The 17499-nt window shown below is 41.2% G+C and overlaps 1 protein-coding gene across 1 annotated transcript in view; it reads right to left on the bottom strand.

Annotated features, from left to right (window-relative positions):
- Window positions 1-17499, bottom strand: part of LOC141085803 (uncharacterized) — a 187733-nt gene that overhangs the window by 127348 nt on the left and 42886 nt on the right. The window contains exons 7-9 of the mRNA XM_073571369.1: window positions 16488-16538; window positions 10812-10856; window positions 10086-10133 (exon numbers count right to left, since the gene is read on the bottom strand). Coding sequence (XP_073427470.1) covers window positions 10086-10133; window positions 10812-10856; window positions 16488-16538 — 144 coding nt within the window. The remainder of the gene's footprint in view (window positions 1-10085; window positions 10134-10811; window positions 10857-16487; window positions 16539-17499) is intronic.

Raw genomic sequence — 17499 nt, 5'->3', positions numbered from 1 at the left:
CAGCCATAAAATTTGGCACAGTCACACGTCTGGACCCTGAGAGCGTCCTAAGCTATGTTGTGAGGCGAAATTTTAACCCCGCGCGTTCCAATTCACCAAACAATTTTGCCCCTATCTACATACTGGGGGAAAAGTGTGTGCGCGTCAAGCGCTGCCCCTCATTATGATGTCATAATGCCCCTATTTGCATACTGGGGAAACAGTGTGTGCGTATCAAGCCCCGCCCCTCATTGTCATGTCACAATGGTTGCCATGGCAACGCTGATGTCATCATAGGTTGCAAGCCCGCCGCTGCTCATTATGATGTCATAATGGTTGACTATGGGATGGAGGATGTGTGATGGGTATATGGGCACTGGACTATGGGATGGAGGATATGCATGACGGGTATATGGGCACGGGACTATGGGATGGCGGATAAGTATATGGGCACGGGACTATGGGATGGAGGATGTGTGATGGGTATATGGGCAGTGGGCACTTGACTATGGGATGGAGGATATGTTTGACGGGTATATGGGCATGGGACTATGGGATGGCGGATATGTATATGGGCACGGGACTATGGGATGGAGGATGTGTGATGGTATATGGGCACTGGACTATGGGGTGGAGGATATGTATGACGGGTATATGGGCACGGGACTATGGGATGGCGGATATGTATATGGGCACAGGACTATGGGATGGAGGATGTGTGATTGGTATATGGGCACTGGACTATGGGATGGAGGATATGTTTGATGGGTATATGGGCACGGGACTATGGGATGGCGGATATGTATATGGGCACGGGACTATGGGATGGAGGATGTGTGATGGGTATATGGGCACTGGACTATGGGATGGAGGATATGTATGACGGGTATATGGGCACGGGACTATGAGATGGTGAATATGTATGATGGGTATATGGGCACGGGACTATGGGATGGAGGATATGTATGATGGGTATATGGGCATGGGACTATGGGATGGAGAATATGTATGATGGGTATATGGGCATGGGACTATGGGATGGAGGATGTGTGATGGGTATATGGGCACTCGACTATGTGATAGAGGATATGTATGATGGGTATATGGGCACGGGCCTATGGGATCGTGGATATGTATGATGGGTATATGGGCACGGGACTATGAGATGGAGGATAATTATAATTTGCTATAACTAACCACAGATAGTTACTATGCCCGGGCAGCGCCTGGCTCTTCAGCTAGTAGAGTATAATGTAGCCCCTCATAGAATATAATGTAGCCCCCCAGAGTATATAACACAGCATCCCCCATAGAATATAATATACCCCCTAGTATATAACACAGCGTCCCTCATAGAATATAATCTACCCCAATAGTATATAACACAGCCCACATAGTATATAACACAGCCTCATAGTATATAACACAGCCCACATAGTATATAACACAGCTCATATAGTATATGCATAGCCCACATAGTATATAGCACAGCCCACAGAGTATATAGCACAGCCCACATATAGTATATAGCACAGCCCATATAGTACAGAGCACAGCCCACATATAGTATATAGCACAGCCCGTATACTATATAGCACAGCCCACATAGTATATAACACAGCCCACATAGTATATAGCACAGCCCACATAGTATATAGCACAGCAACATGGTATATAGCACAGCCCTCATAGTATATAACACAACCCACATAGTATATAGCACAGCCCACATAGTATATAGCACAGCCCACATGGTATATCACACAGCCTACATATAGTATATAGCACAGCCCACATATTATATAGCACAGCCACATAATATATAGCACAGCCCACATAGTATATAGCACAGCAACATGGTATATAGCACAGCCCTCATAGTATATAGCACAGCAACATTGTATATAGCACAGCCCACATAGTATAAAACACAGCAACATGGTATATAGCACAGCCCTCATAGTATACAGCACAGCCCACATAGTATATAGCACAGCAACATGGTATATAGCACAGCTCACATAGTATATAGCACAGTCCTCATAGTATATAGCAGAGCAACATGGTATATAGCACAGCCCTCATAGTAATATAGCACAGTCCACATAGTATATAGCACAGCAACATAGTATATAGCACAGACCACATAGTATAGAATCATAGAATCATAGAATCGTAGCGTTGGAAGGGACCTCCTGGGCCATCTGGTCCAACCCCCTGCTCAAAGCAGGATTCGCTAAATCATCCCAGTCAGATGTCTGTCCAGCCTCTGTTTGAAGACTTCCATTGAAGGAGAACTCACCACTTCTCGTGGCAGCTTGTTCCACTCATTGATCACTCTAACTGTCAAAAAGTTTTTTCTAATATCTAATGTGTCTCCTCCCATTCAGTTTCATCCCATTGCTTCTAGTCTTTCCTTGTGCAAATGAGAATAAAGTTGATCCTTCTACAATGTGACTGCCCTTTAGATATTTGTAGACAGCTATTAAGTCTCCTCTCATTCTTCTCTTTTGCAAACTAAACATTCCCAAATCCTGCAACCTTTCCTCATAAGACAGGGTTTGCAGACCGGTCACCATTCTGGTCGCTCTTTTCTGAACTTGCTCCAGTTTGATGATGTCTTTTTTAAAATGTGGTGCCCAAAACTGGACACAATATTCCAGATGAGGTCTGACCAAAGAGGAGTAGAGGGAAATAATGACTTCACGTGATCTAGACTGTATGCTTCTGTTAATACATCCTAGAATTGCATTTGCCTTTTTTGCTGCTGCATCACACTGTTGACTCATATTCAGTCTGTGATCTATTAGCATACCCAAGTCTTTTTCACATGTGCTGTTGCTCAGCCCTATTCCTCCCATTCTGTATATGCTTTTTTCATTTTTATTGCCCAGATGTAGTACTTTGCATTTTTCCCTGTTAAAAACCATTCTGTTAGTTGCTGCCCACTTCTCCAGTTTATTTATATCTTTTTGAATCCTCTCTCTCTCTTCTCTAGAATTAGCTATCCCTCCTAGCTTTGTGTCATCAGCAAATTTAATCAGTTTACCCTCAATTCCTTCATCTAAATCGTTGGTAAAGATGTTGAACAATACAGGGCCCAGGACAGAGCCTTGTGGTACCCCACTTGAGACATTCTTCCAACTGGATGTGCAGCCATTTACGACCACTCTTTGGGTCCACCTAACAGTTGCCTTGTCCATTCCATACTTAGTCATTTTTTCAATAAGGATTGTATGAGATACTTTGTCAAATGCTTTGCTGAAGTCAAGATATACTATATCTACAGCATTTCCTTGATCCACCCAATCAGTGATTCCATCATAGAAGGAAATTAAGTTAGTCTGACATGACTTATTAGTTACAAACCCATGCTGACTCTGTTTAATCACTTCATTCTTATCCAGGTACTGACATACATGTTGTTTAATAATTTGTTCAAAGATCTTTCCTGGTATAGAAGTCAGACTCACCGGCCTATAGTTACCTGGGTCCACCGTCTTCCCCTTTTTGAAGATAGGAACAACATTTGCTCTTCTCCAGTCTTCTGGGACTTCTCCTGTTCTCCAAGAATTTTCAAAGATTATGGAGAGGGGTTCAAAAATTTCTTCTGCTATCTCCTTCAGTACTCTGGGGTGTAATTCATCTGGACCTGGAGACTTGAATTCATTTAGGTTAGCTAAGTGTTTCCTCACTATCTTTCTGTTTATAGATAGCCTGGATTCTTCTATTCCCTTAATAGGACAGCGAAGAACAGTTGATGTTACATTTCCTTTCAGAGAGAAAACATGCAAAATAGGAATTTAAAAGTTCGGCCTTCTCAACATCCTGTCTTACCATTTCATCATTTTCATCCTGTAAAAATCCTATAGCATCTTTGACTTTTCTTTTACTTTTGACATATCCCCAAAATCATTTATTATTGCTTTTGACATCTCTTGCAAGCCTCAATTCATTGTCAGCTTTAGTAACCTGATTTGTGCCCTGCAGGTTCTGCAGACAGCATTATATTCTTCTTTAGATATGCCTCCCTCTTTCCATTTTATAAACATTTTTTTCTTCCTTTTTAGCATGTGCTTAAGTTCTGTGTTCATCCATCCTGGTTTCCTTAAATGCTTCCTATTCTTCCCTCTTTTCGGAATTTTTCACAACTGTGCTTTGAGAATTTCATTTTTCAAGATTTCCCATCCTTCCTGGACATTTTTGTCCTTAAGGATATCCAGCCATTGGATCCCTCCAATTCTCTTTCTGAATCCCTTAAAATCTGCCTTTCTGAAATCTAACCTTGACGTCTGAGTCTTCACAGGTCTTCCTCCTCTAGTTATCCAAAATTCTAAAATAGCATGGTCGCTACCTCCTAGTGTCCCAGCCACTTTTACCTCCTCAACCATTTCCTCCCTGTTTATAAGGATTAGATCCAAGGTAGCAGTTCCCCTTGTTTTCTCCCCTACCTTTTGGAAGATAAAGTTGTCAGCAAGAGAGGAGAAGAATTTCCTTGACCTGTTAGTTTTGCCTGAGAGAGATTCCCAACAAATGTCTGGATTGTTGAAATCTCCCATGACAACTATGTCATATTTTTTGGAGAACTTGGCCATTTGATGCATAAAGAGTTCATCCATATCTTCAGCTTGCACAGTCGGCCTGTAGTAAATGCCTACAATGGTGTCCTTTCCATTGTTCTGTCCTTGTATTCTAACCCAAACAGTTTCCACAGAACTCCCAGTCTCTGAAGCTTCAATCTCTGTGCAGATATACACGTTTCTAACATACAATGCGACACCTCCTCCTCGTTTATCAAGTCTGTTTCTTGCAAATAAGTTGTATCCTTCTAGCCTTGTATTCCAATCATGTGTATTGTCCCACCAAGTTTCAGTGATTCCAATGACATCATATTTCTTTTCCTGTGTTAGTAGTTTCAATTCTCCTTGTTTGTTGCCCATGCTTTGTGCATTAGTATAGAAACATTTTAGTTTGTGATTGGTTTCTCTTTCTCCAATATTTTTATTAATTAGATTCTTTTGTCTTTGTTCTTCCTTTCCACTTCTAATAGCAGAGTTCTCAATAGCATTTGTCAGGTGTATGGCTTTTTCTGGTCTTTTGCTTCCCTTCCCATGTTGTTCTAGTTTAAAGCTCTCCTTACAAGTGTAGCAAGGCGACTTCCAAATACATGTTTTCCAGTCTTCGTAAGGTGCACCCCATCTCTAGCAAGTAGTCCATCGTAAAGGTAATTCACTCCGTGATCCATAAATCCAAATCGTTGCTGACGGCACCATCGACGTAGCCAGTTGTTCACCTGCAGAATCTTATTCCACCTCCTTGTTCCATTGCCATTCACTGGGAGGATGGGAGAGAAGACCACCTGCGCTCCCAGTTCTTTCACTTTCTTGCCTAAGTCTTCAAAGTCTCTGCAGATGGTTTCAGATGGTTTATTGCGGTGTCATTTGTCCCCACATGTAGTAGCAGGAATGGGTAGTCATCTGTAGGTCTGAAGAGTCCTGATATCCTGTCAGACACATCTTTAATTTTTGCACCTGGAAGACAGCACATTTCTCTTGAGGTTATATCCGGTCTGCAGATAGCGGCCTCTGTTCCTCTCAACAGGGAATCCCCCATGACCACCACTCTCCGTTTCTTCTTCACAACATTTTTCTTTCTCCATCCAGGAGGACTCTGAAGGCGTACAAGGTTGCTGTTTGTGGGCAAAGTCTTATCCTGATGTATTTCTTCATCGTTTTCCTGCGTGAGAGCCTGGAACTGGTTCCTGAGCAGTATGGGTGCTGACTGCCTCCTGATCCTCCTGCTTCTCTGGGTCACATGTCTCCTTTCCTCTGTTTCTTCAGGTGCACTTCGAATTTCTTCTCTTTCTGTAACATGAAGAGATAATTCTGCTCTGTCTAAGAACTCTTCACCTTCCTTAATGATCTTCAACGTAGCTAACCTCTCTTCGAGATTTTGCAACTTTTCTTCCAACAGGGACACAAGCTTGCATTTGTGGCATGTGAAGTTAGGCTTTTCCACTGGTAAGTCTGTGAACATGTAGCAAGAAATGCAGCTCACCAAATGGTTCCTGGCCTCTTCCATATTGAGATTTCTTAAAAACGATGAAAGATGAGCCAAAATTTGCGCGCCGATAGGGGCGCGGTTTTCCGATTTCCTCTTTTCAGCTGCAACGGCCAAAACCCAGTGATCATTGAGCTCGCGGAGACTCTTCACTTATCCCAGAAAGGCACTGGGAATATGCAAATGATCACCTCAAGACTCTTCCCCTGGTTTATATATACCAAATGATCTCCTCAAGACTCTTGCAAATGATCTCCTCAAGACTCTTGCAAATGATCTCCTCAAGACTCTTGCAAATGATCTCCTCAAGACTCTTCCCCTGGTTTATATATACCAAATGATCTCCTCAAGACTCTTCCCCTGGTATAGTATATACAGTTGTGGCCAAAAGTATTGACACCCCTGCAATTCTGTCAGATAATACTCAGTTTCTTCCTGAAAATGATTGCAAACACAAATTCTTTGGTATTATTATCTTCATTTAATTTGTCTTAAATGAAAAAACACAAAAAGAATTGTCCTAAAGCCAAATTGGATATAATTCCACACCAAACATAAAAAAGAGGGTGGACAAAAGTATTGGCACTGTTTGAAAAATCATGTGATACTTCTCTAATTTGTGTAATTAACAGCACCTGTAACTTACCTGTGGCACCTAACAGGTGTTGGCAATAACTAAATTACACTTGCAGCCAGTTGACATGGATTAAAGTTGACTCAACCTCTGTCCTGTGTCCTTGTGTGTACCACATTGAGCATGGAGAAAAGAAAGAAGACCAAAGAACTGTCTGAGGACTTGAGAAACCAAATTGTGAGGAAGCATGAACAATCTCAAGGCTACAAGTCCAGCTCCAAAGACAAAAATGTTCTTGTGTCTACCATGTACAGTGTCATCAAGAAGTTTAAAGCCCATGGCACTGTGGCTAACCTCCCTAGATGTGGACGGAAAAGAAAAATTGACAAGAGATTTCAACGTAAGATTGTGCGGATGTTGGATAAAGAACCTCGCCTAACATCCAAACAAGTTTAAACTGCCCTGCAGTCCGAGGGTACAACAGTGTCAACCCGCACTATCTGTCGGCGTCTGAATGAAAAGGGACTGTATGGTAGGAGACCCAGGAAGACCCCACTTCTTACCCCGAGACATAAAAAAGCCAGGCTGGAGTTTGCCAAAACTTACCTGAAAAAGCCTAAAACATTTTGGAAGAATATTCTCTGGTCAGATGAGACAAAAGTAGAGCTTTTTGGGCAAAGGCATCAACATAGAGTTTACAGGAGAAAAAAAGAGGCATTCAAAGAAAAGAACACGGTCCCTACAGTCAAACATGGCGGAGGTTCCCTGATGTTTTGGGGTTGCTTTGCTGCTTCTGGCACTGGACTGCTTGACCGTGTGCATGGCATTATGAAGTCTGAAGACTACCAACAAATTTTGCAGCATAATGTAGGGCCCAGTGTGAGAAAGCTGGGTCTCCCTCAGAGGTCATGGGTCTTCCAGCAGGACAATGACCCAAAACACACTTCAAAAAGCACTAGAAAATGGTTTGAGAGAAAGCACTGGAGACTTCTAAGGTGGCCAGCAATGAGTCCAGACCTGAATCCCATAGAACACCTGTGGAGAGATCTAAAAATGGCAGTTTGGAGACGGCACCCTTCAAATATCAGGGACCTGGAGCAGTTTGCCAAAGAAGAATGGTCTAAAATTCCAGAAGAGCATTGTAAGAAACTCATTGATGGTTACCGGAAGCGGTTGGTCGCAGTTATTTTGGCTAAAGGTTGTGCAACCAAGTATTAGGCTGAGGGTGCCAATACTTTTGTCTGGCCTATTTTTGGAGTTTTGTGTGAAATGATCAATGTTTTGCTTTTTGCTTCATTCTCTTTTGTGTTTTTTTATTTAAGACAAATTAAATGAGGATAATAATACCAAAGAATTTGTGTTTGCATTCATTTTCAGGAAGAAACTGAGTATTATCTGACAGAATTGCAGGGGTGTCAATACTTTTGGCCACGACTGTAGCACAGCAACTTGGTATATAGCACAGCAACATGGTATATAGCAAAATTTTGCACAGTCACACGTTTGGACCCCAAGAGCGTCATAGGCTATGTTGTGAGGTGAAATTTTAATCCCGCGCGTTCCAATTCACCAAACAATTTTGTCCCTATCTACATAATGTGGATAAAGTGAAAGGAAAAGTGTTGGAGGCAAATTGACAGTTGCCAGGTGTGAACAAGGGGGACTTAAAGAATGAGAGCGATGGCGCTAAAGAGTATATACCCTACAGTTGCTAAGGTGGGACCCACACAGGGGATACTCACCACACACGGGGATATGAATACACACACAAAATGCGCCACACACTACCACGTGCTTCAACACATATACCACCCTCAGCACACATTTCACCACACATACACCAACCTCGCCACATAAAAGTTGAAACACAAAAGTTGCCACTCAAAACTCGCCACGCTGTCCCAGAGCTGTTTAAAAGATGAAAAATGAGCTGTGATTGGTTGCTATCAGCAACAGTTTTCTTTGTAGACAGTTGTGGTAACTGAGGCCTATTATTCTTATCATTTCTATGGTGTTATCGTCCTTCTGTAAAGCTGGAAATAACACAATTTTTTACCGTGCCAACACAGACCACCCTCTGACACAGACTGCAGGGGGAGCCCAGTATCACACAGGATAGGATTAGAAACACGGCTCAGCAGTCAGTATCACACAGGATAGGATTAGATACACAGCTAAGCAGTCAGTATCACACAGGATAGGAATAGATACACAGCTCAGCAGACAGTATCACACAGGATAGGATTAGATACACGGCTCAGCAGTCAGTATCACACAGGATAGAATTAGATACACGGCTGAGCAGTCAGTATCACACAGGATAGGAATAGATACACGGCTCAGTAGTCAGTATCACACAGGATAGGAATAGATACACGGCTCAGCAGTCAGTATCACACAGGATAGAATTAGATACACGGCTGAGCAGTCAGTGTCAATGCTCAGGGACAGTCCTTGAAAGTAGTAGGGATCGATTTGCAATCTCCATGCTTTTCTCATGGTCAACTTTACGTGATCTGTTCAAGAGTTGGAACTGCCAAAAATCTGTCCATCTTTGCACCGAAAGGAATAACGAAACATGTTGTTTATCAAAAGGCTCTTGAATAAGTTGCAAAATAAAATACTATCAATACTTGGGTAATCGTTTAGTTAATTTGTGTTGCAAATATGTACAGTAGTGTTGAATTTATGATGTGAAATGTTTTTATGTGCAATATAATCATTATAATTTGTTATAACTAACCACAGTTGGTTACTATGCTCAGGCAACGCCGGGCTCTTCAGCTAGTGTATATATATATTTATATATATATATAATATGTCTTAGTGTATCGTATATGATGTATACAGCATTCACAGTGTATCTTATGTCCTGCATATAGCAGTGTCTCAATTAAACTGTTTCCTACAATGTTTCCTATGTGATGCAGATCAGCCTGACTTACCTACTGTATGGCAGTGATATCACTGTTCTCTTATATAAAGGTAAACATTATATTGGGAGATTTATGAGTCCTTTTAAAATAAAAACTATTTAGACGTAACTGTGTCTTTGCTGCTTCTAATAAATCACAGCACAGCTTTCATTTTTTTCTATTCTTGTAGATTGAATGCTGTGCTGCGATTGGTTGTTGTGGGCACTATTCATTTTTAAAGAGCAGAATGAAAAACATAATCTGCTCTGTGATTGGTTACTCTGGACAGAAAGCCAGTTTTTATTTCAGACAGTAGTAAGGACACATAAAAGGACAGGCAGGACAAAGCTGGGTGGCTGGAAAAAGAGACAATAGCTGCCAGGAGAAGACCTTAGTATATGTGCTGGACTCCTGGTCAGACTTTGGATCACATGACCTATAAAGAAGGGGGGGGATTCAAAGGTGTAACTCAGATTAGCTAATTTGTTAAATCTAATTTCTAATCTAAATGGTAACTTCTTTAATCTTATTCTTCCTCATGCCATTCACATTCTTACCTTACAAAATGTATCGTCTAAAGCTGTTATCACGGCTGGAAGGTTCGTCTTCAATTTTAAAAAAGAATCAAGCAAAAAATTGTTATTAGTCATTTTCACTTTGAGTTTAGAAAATAAACGTGAAGGGAAATATATAATATGAATCCTAAAAGGTTTCACAAATAACATAATTTATGTTTGCAAACACATTAGAGTGGGCAGAGTTTTTTTTCAAGATTTACCTAAATACAGATGGAACTTTTTAATTCTAAAAAGTAAACGAAACTGTGAAAAAAAAGAATTTTCATTGATCCTGAGATGTTTTATAATTCGATATATGGGAATTGAAAATAAATTTACCCCAGTTATGAATTAGTTTTCGTCAAGCCTCAAGAGACTTGCTTTGCCCATTGCTGCATAAATATAGTAGGCTAATATATTCAGCATATTATATATTGATGAGCAGGTTAATATCGAAAGTTATATGTTCTACTAATATATATAAATATATAAAAAAGTGTTAATAGTGCACACTTAAATGTTTCTATAAATGAATGTATGTAGAGATATCTACGATCTATCTAGAAATCCTGTATATAGATATATGCATATCTCTCTGTATATGCAGAAATATATATTTATTTTTTCTTATTGTATTTGTTTACATATATTTATTTATAAATACATTTATATGTACATTATTAACACTGTTATATATGCTCATATATGTGTAATTAATGATATTACCTTAATAGCTTCACCCAAACACTTTGAAGACAAAAGACCACCGCTCTGTGAAAGGGAAAACATAACAATCACTATGTCATTTTTTTCCCATTAATGATGCATTTTATATAAACATTCTTTTTAGGTTTTCACTATTTGAATAATACATGAACACTTAAAGAGATGGCTGCTCTGGCATGAGGCTCCTGAGTTTTTTAGTTTTTTCCCCGTTTAATTGTTAATTCTCCCTTTGGTTCACTCACCATTGCGTAGCTACAGGATTCGGCAGAGCTGGGAGTAGTGTGGAGACTGCGATCAGCTGGGACCGGTGTCTTTCTGTCCTCGTGGAGCTCCGTGCCTGGATTCAGCTGGGAGAGAGTGAAGCTGCTGTCTGCCTGCCAACTTTCCTACAACTTGTACCCATTTCCAGCAAGCAGATGATCCCAGGATAGGAAACCTGGTGGAGTGTGCGGTGCTGGAGTTGTTCTGGAGATCTTGTGGTCCATGTGGAGCTGTAGGGCTACAGGATTCGGCAGAGCTGGGAGTAGTGTGGAGACTGCGACCAGCTGGGACCGGTGTCTTTCTGTCCTCGTGGAGCTCCGTGCCTGGTTTCAGCTGGGAGAGAGTGAAGCTGCTGGCTGCCTGCCAACTTTCCTACAACTTGTACCCATTTCCAGCAAGCAGATGATCCCGGGATAGGAAAACTGGTGGAGTGTGCGGTGCTGGAGATGTTCTGGAGATCTTGTGGTCCAGGTGGAGCTGAAGGGGTGAGCTGGGCAGGTTTGGACTGACTGTTGGCGTGTCCCATGATGTCCCTGTCTTGTTGCACCCATGCCCTCCCCCCCAGCAGTGCTGGGAGCACCCTTTATGGAAAGTTGTACATTTAACTCTGCTAAGCTGTGACTGTTCAGTCTTTATAGCTACAAGCTGAGTGTAATCATGGCCACTGCACTCTGTAAACCTACTCTTATGATTTCAAGGGACGATTTATTATTCTGGAATCATCCGCTATTTCTCATGGACTCCCCTTCTTGGAGCATGATTGCTAATTCAACAATTGAGTACATAAAATCCATTACTTCTGTGAAACCTGTGGAGGTGTACTGCAAGAGAGGTAGGAGAGGAGACGTCCTGGCACGCCTTCGGAGGAGAGGGTTCAGAACAGCTCTTCCTTCACTCCACTTGGCTAATGTCCGTTCCTTGTCTAACAAAATGGAGGATCTGAGCTTACTTTGTAACATGAGATCTGATATGGCCAATTCAGCTGCTCTTTGTTTTACTGAGACCTGGTTGAATGAGACCATCCCTGATTGTAGTCTGGATCTACCTGGTTTTGTTATCTACAGAGCTGACTGTGATTGTGTAGCTTCAGGTAAACATAGGGGGGGTGGGGTATGTCTCTACATCAACACTAGCTGGTGCTGTGATGTTAACATACTGGGAAAAGGTTGCTCTCCAAATCTATAGTACCTTGCACTCAATTGTAGACCATTTTACTCTCCAAGAGAGTTTTCATCTATGGTTCTGGTTGCAGTATATATTCCCCCTCAAGCATCTGTTAAAGCTGCTATTGGTGAATTAGCTTGCAAAATATCAGTATGGGAGAAAGGATCTCCAGAAGCATTTGTGATCGTAATGGGGGGACTTTAACAAAGGAAAACTCAACCTGGATCTCCCCAAATTTACTCAACATATAAACTGCTTCACGAGAGAGAACAATACGCTTGATCACTGCTATACAGTCATAAAAGGGGCCTCCAGGGCAGTGAGGAGAGCAGCAGTGGGCTTTTCAGATCATTGTCTAATTCATTTAATTCCAGCCTACAGGCAAAGGTTGAAAACATCCAAACCTACAGTTTATACAAAGAAGACATGGTCTGAGGAGGCAAAATTGCAACTACAAGCATGCTTTGAATGCACGGACTGGGAGGTATTCCAGGAAACATGCTTGGGTCTGGATGAATGGGTTGATGCAGTGTCCTCATATATCCGTTTTTGTGAAGACACGTTTATTCCATCCAAATCTGTCCACTTTCGGGGAAACAACAAGCCGTGGTTTACAAATAAAGTCAGGTTGATCCGTAAGAGAAAAGAGGAGGCTTATAAAGCAGGCGTTATTACTGAATTCAAGAAACTTAGGAACTCACTATCTAAAGAGATCAAGTTAGCCAAACATGAGTATGCAAAGATTCTGGAGGAAAGGTTCTCATCAGAAGATACTAGATCTGCATGGAGAGGATTAAGAGAGGTCACCAATTATAAAAGCCACCCCACTATAGTGAACCCCAGCAGAAGTCTGGCAGCAGAGTTAAATGAATTCTACTGCAGATTTGAGGCAAGCTCTACACACAGTGGCTATTCATCTCTAAGCTCCTCAGTCTATTCATATAAAGATCATTCATTGTGCAACACCCAAGTAGTGATCTCCAAGGCAGAGGTGATACGCATCCTGAAGGGACTTAAGGTCAAAAAGGCACCTGGCCCTGATGGTGTATCTCCAATGTGTCTGAAAGTATGTGCTACCCAGCTTGCCCCTATACTGACAAATATATACAATGTGTCACTGAAAGAGTGCGTTGTACCTCAGTGTTGGAAAAGTTCCACAATTATCCCTGTCCCCAAGAAAGTGGGATCCTCTGAGTTGAACGACTATAGACCAGTAGCACTCACATCTGTAGCTATGAAAGTCTTCGAAAGAATTATGATGTCCCACCTGATAAAATTCACGCAGAAGCTATGGGACCCGCTTCAGTTTGCCTATAAGGAGAATCGTTCGGCAAACAACACTGTCAATCTGGCACTGAAGTACATTTTGGATCATACAGATGAACTGCACTCATATGTCCGGATTCTTTTCATGGACTTTAGCTCAGCGTTCAATACCATTGATCCGAATTTATTTTATAAGAAAATGGTATCTCTTGGAGTCCCTCTCAACTTATGCTTGTGGATTTATAACTTCCTGACAGCCAGGATACAGAGTGTAAAAGTTGGACCATTCACTTTGGACACCTTGGTCACAAACATCGGGGCACCTCAGGGGTGTGTTTTGTCCCCGTTACTGTTTTCTCTCTATACGAATGATTGCATCTCTTCAGCAGACTCAGTAAAAATCTTGAAATTTGCCGATGATATGACACTGATTGGTCTCATCAGGGGAAATGCTGAAGACTTGTATCGGAGTGAGGTGAAAAGAATATGTGACTGGTGTAAAGCCAATAATCTTGTACTCAACACTAAAAAAAACTACTGAGATGGTTGTGGATTTTAGGAAAGATCAACATGAGATACTTCCAATCTACATCCATGACGAAGTGGTTCTTAGGGTCACAGAGACCAAATTCCTTGGTGTTATCATCTCTCATGATCTTAAATGGGGGAAAAACGTGGATGCTGTTATAAGAAAAGCACAACAGAGGATGTTCTTCCTGCGTCAGCTGAAAAGATATGGTTTGTCTAAGAATCTGCTGATCTTATTCTTTAATGCTGTCATCAGATCTGTGATTTGTTCCTCTCTGATAGTCTGGTATGGGGGAGCCACTGCGCATGACAAACTCCGCTTACAAAGGACTTTCAGAACAGCAGAGAGAATTATAGGTTCCCCCCTGCCTAAAATCCAGGATCTTTATGATAAGCGTATTCGATCCCACGCATTGAAAATTTCATCCGATCCCTCTCACCTGGGACACTCCTCATTCCAACTACTCCCTTCAGGACATCGCTTCAGAGTCCACAAATGCAGCACCAACCGCCATATGAACAGCTTCTATCCACTCTCTGTTCAACAATTAAATCGTCATGTGTAGACTATATACTGTATCTGTCTTGTTAGATGTTACTTGTTGTATCTGTTGTTATATATTATGTTGCCTCTTTGCCACAAAGAATTCCTTGTATATATGTAATATGTACTTGGCGATAATAAATTTGATTTGATTTGATTGATTTGATTGAAAAAAAAGTTACTCAAATATTTTAGCATAATGTTACTTTATCTAACTCCTCTGTATTATGTTCTTACCATTAAATGGTCATTGCCATCTATGCAAGTTATCAACTATCCACAGGACAGGTTAAAACTTGTTGCTCACTGGGCCTACCGCTGGAAACCGCCCTAAGGGCAGAGTCACACTGCCGTATTTTTCGTCCAAGAATCGCATTGTAAAACTTGCACTGGCTGTCTGCTCTCCTGGCCTGAGCTTGACAGCTGCATAGTAATCCATCATGCTGTAATGCTCAGGTCAGGAGAGGTGCCGGCCAGTCCGTTCGGTGCGATGCAATTATCGCAGGAGAAATACGCCAGTGTGTCTCTGCCCTAAGGTTGGGATCACACATGCGAGGAATACGGCTGAGTCTTGCATGTTAATACTCAACACTGCCGCCGGCCTCGGGAGTGCAGCGTGTGGCTCCATGTATTGCTATGCAGCCGCACGCTCCGCTCCAGAGGCCGGCGGCAGTGCCGGGTATTAACATGCGAGACTCGGCCGTATTCCTCGCATGTGTGATCTCGGCCTAATCCTGAGAGTCCTGTGCTCTGAAGTGCCCCTGTGGAATGGAGTGGAGGCCACACATGTATAATGTATCATAATGTTACCATCACAACCAGAGGTCTCCTCGAGACCTCTATGGTTGTTGATGATGCAATGCTATGAGCACCACCCGGTGTTTGGCGCTCATAGCAATGCTGTCATTCTGCTACATATAGGCCGTTCTGCTCATCGCCTATATGTAGCAGAGCTGATCGAGTAGTGGATGCTTCTAGTCTCCTATGGAGGCTATTGAGGCATTGCAAAATTAAAAAAAATGTTTTAAAAAATATGAAAAAAATAAAAAAATATAAGTTTAAATCACACTCATTTCGCCCCATTCAAAATAAAACATTATAAACCCCCACACATATTAGGTATCGCAGCGTTCAGAATTGCTCGATCCATCAATAAAAAACGGATTAACCCGATCGCTAAACGGCGTAGCAGGAAAAAAATCAAAACGCCAGAATTACTTTTTTTGGCATTAAAATGCAATAATGGGCGATCAAAAGATCGTATCTGCACATAAATGGGATCCTTAAAAACATCAGCCCGGCGCTCAAAAAATGAGGCCTCACCCAACCCAAGATTATGAAAAATGGAGACGCTACGGGTATCGGAAAATGGCGCAATTTTTTTATTTATCTTTTTTTTAGCAAATTTTGGAATTTTTTTTTCACCACTTAAATAAAAAAGAACCTAGACATGTTTGGTGTCTATGAACTCGTAATAACCTGAAGAATCATAATGGCAGGTAATTTGTAGCATTTAGTGAACCTAGCAAAAAAGCCAAACAATAAACCAGTGTGGGATTGCACTTTTTTTTGCAATTTCAACGCACTTGGAATTTTTTTCCCGTTTTTGAGTACACGACATGCTAAAACCAATGATGTCATTCAAAAGTACAACTTTATCTCACAAAAAACAAGCCCTCACACGGCCATATTGACAGAAAAATAAAAAGGTTATGGCTCTGGGAAGAAGGGGAGCGAAAAACGAAAAAAAAAAAAGCTCTGGTCATTAAGGGGTTAATAATTTTATATTATTATAATGGGAAATAAGTACTTACTTTCAATATATTACACGCTGCATTACTACTTTTTTCTGCTTAGTTAAAAAATGCTTATGATACCAGTAAAATAGTCTCAATGTTTAATTATGTCCTTACCGACAATTTGCATAACAGGTCTGTAGAAGCTTCATTTAACCCTAGTCCTTCCTGCAATATTAAAAATCATACAAAATGATTATTTTTAATATACAGTATATATATGCACATATATTTGACAGAGAGCGAGTAGATCAGGTTGGCAATAGTATAAAGATTTCCTAAAATTGGACAATTTATCCTGATGTGACCAGAATGTCATTGTTTATTACTATATGAATGCTGATTATTAATGTGGAATACATTTCAAGCTCATCCCAATCTTGTGATTACTGAGCCAGATGGAAATTGCAGAGTTCATCAGCAGCAACCAAGGAAAATGTATTGGAAGCTTTATATTAATTGATAATAATATGATGTAACGATAGAGGATGCAGCAGCTGCAGATGGGATTTTGTAAGCCAAAATCAGAAGTGCGTGATAAATACAGAAGTGGTGACGTGTTTCTATTATACTTTTCCTCTGATTGTTCCTCTCCTGGTTTTGGCTTACAAACACTGATGTAAAATACTGACCAAATACTGAACATGTGAATGTGGCCTAAACAGCATAAAACAGAAAAACCAATTAGATTCTTACACAGCAGCTTCATGCCGGGCAGAAAGCCGATCTATCAGTCAGGCTCTTCCACTGGACCCTACATGTTGGTAAGCGCTCCAGGCATATTCTTCAGATATCTCGGCTGCACCCCAACCTTGCAGGATATGGTAATAATTTGTCAATTGCTGCAATACTGCACATTGTTTTCTGTGATTTTCATAAGACACAGATCATAGGGCATAGTTTTGTTGTGATTCTAAAATTGTGTCAAAAATAGAGTTGCTTTGCTGCAGTTAAGGAAAACAATGTAATTTCTGAATTTTTTTGTGGGCCTTAGATCTCGCTAACATGAGCGTATCCGGTGTTTAGCACTCAGCCAAATATTAATCTATGCGGCACTGCAGATCTGTATATTTCACTCACACCGCATGCTGTGAGTGGATCCGCCAATTGGACCGCAATGGAGAAGATG

This window comes from Dendrobates tinctorius, unplaced genomic scaffold (genome assembly GCF_039654945.1).
Source record: "Dendrobates tinctorius isolate UK_male_01 unplaced genomic scaffold, ASM3965494v1 ptg000029l, whole genome shotgun sequence".
NCBI lineage: Eukaryota > Metazoa > Chordata > Amphibia > Anura > Dendrobatidae > Dendrobates > Dendrobates tinctorius.
This window is presented reverse-complemented; position numbering and strand designations above follow the sequence as displayed.